This window comes from Acomys russatus, chromosome X, assembly GCF_903995435.1.
Source record: "Acomys russatus chromosome X, mAcoRus1.1, whole genome shotgun sequence".
Lineage (NCBI taxonomy): Eukaryota > Metazoa > Chordata > Mammalia > Rodentia > Muridae > Acomys > Acomys russatus.
The window spans coordinates 20,594,074-20,599,841 of record NC_067169.1 but is presented as its reverse complement, the minus strand read 5'-3'; the positions used below and the strand labels follow the sequence as shown (position 1 = coordinate 20,599,841).

At 47.6% G+C, this 5,768-nt stretch overlaps 1 protein-coding gene across 1 annotated transcript; it reads left to right on the top strand.

Moving 5' to 3' along the window:
• The first annotated feature begins 267 nt into the window (after positions 1 to 267).
• LOC127184763 (spindlin-2A-like) lies at positions 268 to 975 on the top strand. The gene has a single exon (XM_051141144.1). It carries the CDS (start codon positions 268 to 270, stop codon positions 973 to 975), a length of 708 nt encoding a protein of 235 aa, XP_050997101.1.
• Positions 976 to 5,768: the final 4,793 nt, after the last annotated feature.

Below are 5,768 nucleotides of genomic sequence, written 5' to 3'. Positions count from 1 at the left end.
CCTGGTTGTTTTACAGCGGAGTTCCTGGATCTGGCGGGCACCCATCGCCCCATCGCCCCATCGTCCCATCGCCACATTCCAGCTCATCCTGAGGAAACCCCAGAGAGAGAGAGCACCGCACAACAGGCGCCCACCCAGGTTTCTAACATTGGCCTCCGCCTACTGGGGCAGTTGGGGATCAGTGTGGGGCACAGAGGAATCACATAGGGAGAAGTTCACCTTTGGGGCACTTAGTTAACCCTCTCTCCTCTTTTCTACTCTGCAGCCATGGATGCCGAAGCCCAGCCCAGCACCTCAGCTGCAGGACAGGACGCTGCAAACTTGACCCAGAAGAAACAGAGCAGCGTCGTGGGCTGCAGAGTCTCTCATGACTGGAAGGAAGGAGATGGGCCCATAACCAAATGGACTGGAACAATTCTGGATCAAGTACCTGCAAAACCCTCTCTCTATCTGTTAAAATATGATGGAGTTGATTGTGTCTATGCGCTAGAACTTTACCTAGATGAGCGGGTTCAGTCACTTTGCATTCTTCCTAACACCGTGGCATCATTCGAAGCCACTGATGCCAGCCTTGCTGATACCATCATTGGCAAAGCAGTGGAACACATGTTTGAGAATGAGCATGGCTCTAAAGATAAGTGGAGGGGAATGATTCTGGCTGAGGCACCTATCTCCGGGAATTGGTTTTACACCACCTATGAGAAAGACCCGGTCCTGTATATGTATCAGCTTTTGGATGATTATAAAGATGGGGACCTCCGTGTCTTGCCAGAGCACAGCCAGCCTCCCCGATCAGAGGTAGATCTAGAGGTTGCGGGTGGCCTGATAGGCAAACTTGTGGAATTCGCTGAAGAAGATGGGTCCAAGAGAGATGGCATTGTCATTGGCCAGGTTGAAAACAACTCCTCTGTATATTTTGTCAAATTTGACAATGATTTCCTCATCTACGTTTACGATTTTGTGGGGAATGCATAAATGTTTCGTAAAGCTTTGCTCCCATTGTTAAAATAAAGTTGTCATTTCTAGACCCGCAAAGGCTTCTGCTTTTGAATGTGTTGGGGGCTCAGGGCGGCGGTGTCAGGGCAGTTGTCCTGACAAGTACAGAGTTCTTTGGCTTGTAGGAAAGGCTGGGTATGTTTGGTGGGTGGGGCAGGGAAGGATGAAACAGCTGTCAATGCACCCTGTGAGAGAAGTGAGCTAGTATCATAAGCAGTTATCTAGAAATGGAATAGGACTTAGCCCCTCTGGTCTTGGTGCGCGGGGTGAGGGGTGGGTGGGAAGGTGCGTGGGGGGGGTGTCGGGAGGGCAGGAACTGAACATGAGCTGTGGGGGCGGGGGCGTTGCGGGTGTTGGGGGGCGGAGGAACTGAACATGAGCTGTGGAGGAGGGGACTGACTAGGAAGAGGTTGGGGGAAGCCAGAAAGACAGAGGCTCCCTAAAAGAGGGACAGACTGAAGGAAGAAATGTGGATTGGGAAGAGAGGGGTGGACAGGAGTGAAGCTTTGCGGTGCTTCCTGGCTTCCAGGAAAAGTAAAGAACCCAGGAAGAATACACACAGTAGAGTAAAAGAGGTACACAATAGGTGTGGGCAAGGTCTGCAGGCCTGGGAGGGTCCAGAGGAGGGGCTCTAGGACCTGGGAGGTCAGGAGGATCCATGCATCTGGAACTGAAGAGACAATAAAGAAGGAAACTTTGGGAGGAGCAATTCCAAGAAGAAAGGTTGTCTGCTGAGGGTGTGTGCAGCTAAGGAAGCCTGGTGGGTAGGTTTGGGAGGGTGGGGAGCAGGGAGGCCCAGGAAAAAGCTGGCCTTCTGATGACATCCACATGCACTGAGGGGTCACTAAAGGGGCCATTCAACCATTGGGCCAAAAATCAGTTTTGTATCTATCAGGCTTTTCTTGCTTCAGAAAGTCAGATACAACCCTTAGCCCAAAAGAACTAAGAGGAGTCCATGGCTAGGTCTGGGCAAAGGGCAAATACTTTCTTTGGGAAAATAGATCCTTGCTGAATCCAGGAATAGCAGTCTCGTCACTGTCCTTCCTCTGCTGGAATTGTCCTTGCCTTCCTTGGGGGAGGGGGGCAGCTGTGATTGTGCTACGTGTCTCCATGCTATAGAGAGAACTTGGCTGTGATGCTTTGTTACAGCTGCCTAAAGCCACAGGTGGCTCCACTCAGTGCCCAGAGAAAAGGAAGCTGCCCCTCTGAGGAGTCCAGTTCTGGCTAGACTCCCCCTCTCACACACACACAAACCCTAACACCTTCTAGGTACCTCTCACTCAAGCTAGTTATCCTCTCTTTCTTAAACTCCCAACCAATCCTGATGGAAATGTGTGCACCTCTCTTTAGAGGGAGGGTGGCATACACAAGGGGGGGGGGTGGTAGGGCTGAGAATTGAGGCTTTGCCTAACTAATTCCTTTGACTGCATACTGCCACTAGGAAGGGTTTGCTTCCTGGGAACAGGCATTGGTGGTGCCAGTAAAGTGCCTCAGAGCTGTGGAGTCCAGGACATGGGTCTGTGTCCTCTTCCTTCTTTATTGCCATCCCCGGTCCTGTCCTCTCAGAGATCTCTTGGTGTGTGTTTGGGCCCCCTCCTTCAGCAAGCTGTTATTGCCTCCCAAGGGAAAGGTGTTTCTAGTTCCTGCTTCAGAGGTCTTCCCAAGGCCACACACCGAGCAAGCAAGGATCTATCTCCCAGACACTGAGAGAAGGTGTCAAATGCTCACTGCCAACCAACCTTGCTGATGCTATAGGCTGACTTCCCCAAGAATGACACAAGACCAGCCCTCTCACTAGGATGCTTTAGTTTTCTTTCCTACAAAAGGTGGTTTTGCTCAGCCAACACCAGCGGCTCCTCTGGGGACCCATTTCACATTTCAGCTAGCTTCCCTGTTTTGTTTGGTTGGGTTTTTCTTTTGTTCTGCATCCAATTACACTTTTGGTAAATCATATCATGTAAAAGCTTTGGAATAGGGGCCACACTCCAACAAGGATACACACACCCTTGCTGCCCAGCTTTACTGGTAAAAGGCAAGTCCATGCTCTGGTGGGAGCTGTATATTTGTAGCTTTGTGGCTAGACCCAGGACACTTGGCTGATTTCACATGCTCACTCCTATTCATTCTCAGTCCATTTGTTTTACCTTAGTCCCACCAATACTTTGGGTGGGCTGTGCCAGGTACTGTTCTGGACACAGCAGTGAGAAGAGGCAGGAAATGAACAGATCTTATCCGGATGGAGTTTTCATTGTAGTGCGGGAGCTACGCAGTAGTCAGGTACTTAATAAGTCAGTAGGAAACATTGTCACACTGGCAATTGGTAAGAAAGGACACTCCAAGGCTAGTTTCAAATACAAGAAATTCCGGGGAGTGTCCCAATAGGATGTCCTCCCCTCTGTCCCGCTTTCCTGGTAAGTGAAGGCTTTCGTGGGACACGCCCCTTGGGCTAGTATGCAGATATAAGTGAGTATACACCATTTGAGTCTTTCTGCTTCTGGGTTAACTCACTCATTATGATCATTTCTAGCTCAATCCATTTTTCCACAAATTTCGGGAATTTCTTGTTTTTAATAGCTGAGTAGTATTCCATAGTGTATATGTACCACAGTTTCTTTATCCATTCTTCTACTGATGGACACTTAGGCTGTTTCCATGTTCTGGCTATTATGAATAAGGCTGCTATGAACATGGTTGAGCAAATTTTCTTGTTGTGTGCCGGAGCATCTTCTGGCTCCGGTCCAGGCTGTGGGGACTAGTCTGCCCTCCTCTGTGTGCCTCTGGATGGCAGGTGGTTAGACCCGCCCATGGGCCCATAGGCCGCACTGTGCAGATCTCTCTTACCCAGTGATCTCCAGCTACCATGGTGATCAGTGGCTCCCGGTAGTTTCTGTGGTCTCTTCATTGCAGATCAGTTACCTACTGTATGACCTCTCTGCCTCTCCTCTGCTTCTCAGCTGCACAGCAAGGTGCAAGCAGCAGGCTTGGTGGCGCAGCTCTCTGGCTCACAGCAGACTCTAGTCTGCTTCCTCTCTGTCTCTCCTCTGTTCCTCAGCTGAGCTGCAGTGCTCAGTGAACTCTGGTCTGTGTTCTCTCCACTGTGCAGTGGACGGTGTTTTGCTGCTCTGAACTGTCGAGCAGTCTATCCTTCCATTTCTCCCTGCTAAGCAGCCACCGCTGCAGCAGCTGCAGTTGCCGCTACTACCGTGCTGGTCTGCTCTGCAAAGGGTCTGTGCTCTTCCCATGTTCAGGGGTATGCAGGTTTTCTGAAGTTTGTTTCATTGGAACTGTGCAGTTCTCCCGCTGTAATGGAGTGAGGAGCTTGGTGTTCCCGGCTAAGAAATCAGTCCTATTCCCTGACTCAATGACTGGAGCTTCTAAACAAGATCCACACCACTTGCCACCATCTTGGAATCTCGATGTGGTAGTTCTATGCTTACTTATTTGAGGAATCACTATTGGTCTCCAAAATGGTTGTGAGATTTTATATTCACAAATAGTACATAAGGGTTCCATTTTCTCTCAGCCTTCAACAATTGTCTGATTTTTCATCATTGTCATCCTAGTGTGTGTGATGTATTATCTCATTGTGCTTTGATTTATATTTCCTTGTGATGTCAAGCACTTTTTCAGGCACTTATTGGCTATTTTTAGATAAATATACATTCAGACAATTGTTCTGCGTTTATTCGGTTGTCTTTACTGTTGAGTTGTAAAATGTCTAAATATAAATATTTCGTTTTCTCCTATTGTGTGCTTTGTCCTTTCAGTTTCTTGATAGCGTGCTTTGAAGCAAAAAGGCTTCCTTTGACAAAATACAATAAATATATTTTCTCATTTGTTATTTATTGTATTACTGTCATATCTGAATTGCCAAATCCAAGGTGATAGAGACTTACACTTACTTGTTTACAAAAGAGTTTTGTCTCAAATCTTTACATTTAAATTTTTAATACATTTTTTTCCAAGACAGGGTTTCTCACAGCCCTGGTTGTCCTGGACTCACTCTGTAGACCAGGCTGTCCTGGAACTCACAGATAATCACCTGCATCTACCTCCGGAGTGCAGGGAATAAAGGCATGGACCACCATACCAACTTAAAAATTTAATACATTTTGAGTCCATTTTCACATACTGGTGAGGTAAGATTCTAACCTTATTGTTTTTGCATTTGACTACCCATTTGTCACATTATTTCTATTAGTACAATATGGAAATGGCAAGAACAGACATCTTTGTATTCTTCTTGACCTGAAGTGGGAAATGTTTAGTCTTTTGTCTTTAATTGTGGGTCCCACAATATGGGGAGTGGGGACTACTTCTGGAATGGACTCTGGTCCCCCATTGTTGATACTTCCCCCTGACTGGGCGGCCTGACCAGGCCACAGAGGAAGAGGATATTAGGGGAAGGGCCATCCCCCCTTTCTGAGGGCTAGGGGAGGGAGAAAGAGGGAATGAGGGAGGGAGGGTAGGGGCTACAATCAGGATGTAAAGAATTTAAACTGCAGAACAAGCAGGTAATTATATTCCTAATCCCATTACATGGGAATAGCTCTGAGACTGGCTGAGACATGAATGTCTATGCATAGACAATGCTTCTTATTGGTTACAGAATCCCTGTGATTTAGGATTAGATGCCATTCTTCATATGGCATGGATGAAGATTTACCGATGTCTTTCTTCTGCTCATGCAAAGAGCAGAGAACTTGCCTTAATTCTTATGTGCACCCTGCACACTTCATACACTTATAATGTTAGGGCCGCATAATGCTTGT

Excerpts from the sequence above, each read along its gene's own strand:
- LOC127184763 (XM_051141144.1), top strand. The coding sequence starts at position 268 with ATGGATGCCGAAGCCCAGCCCAGCACCTCAGCTGCAGGACAGGACGCT.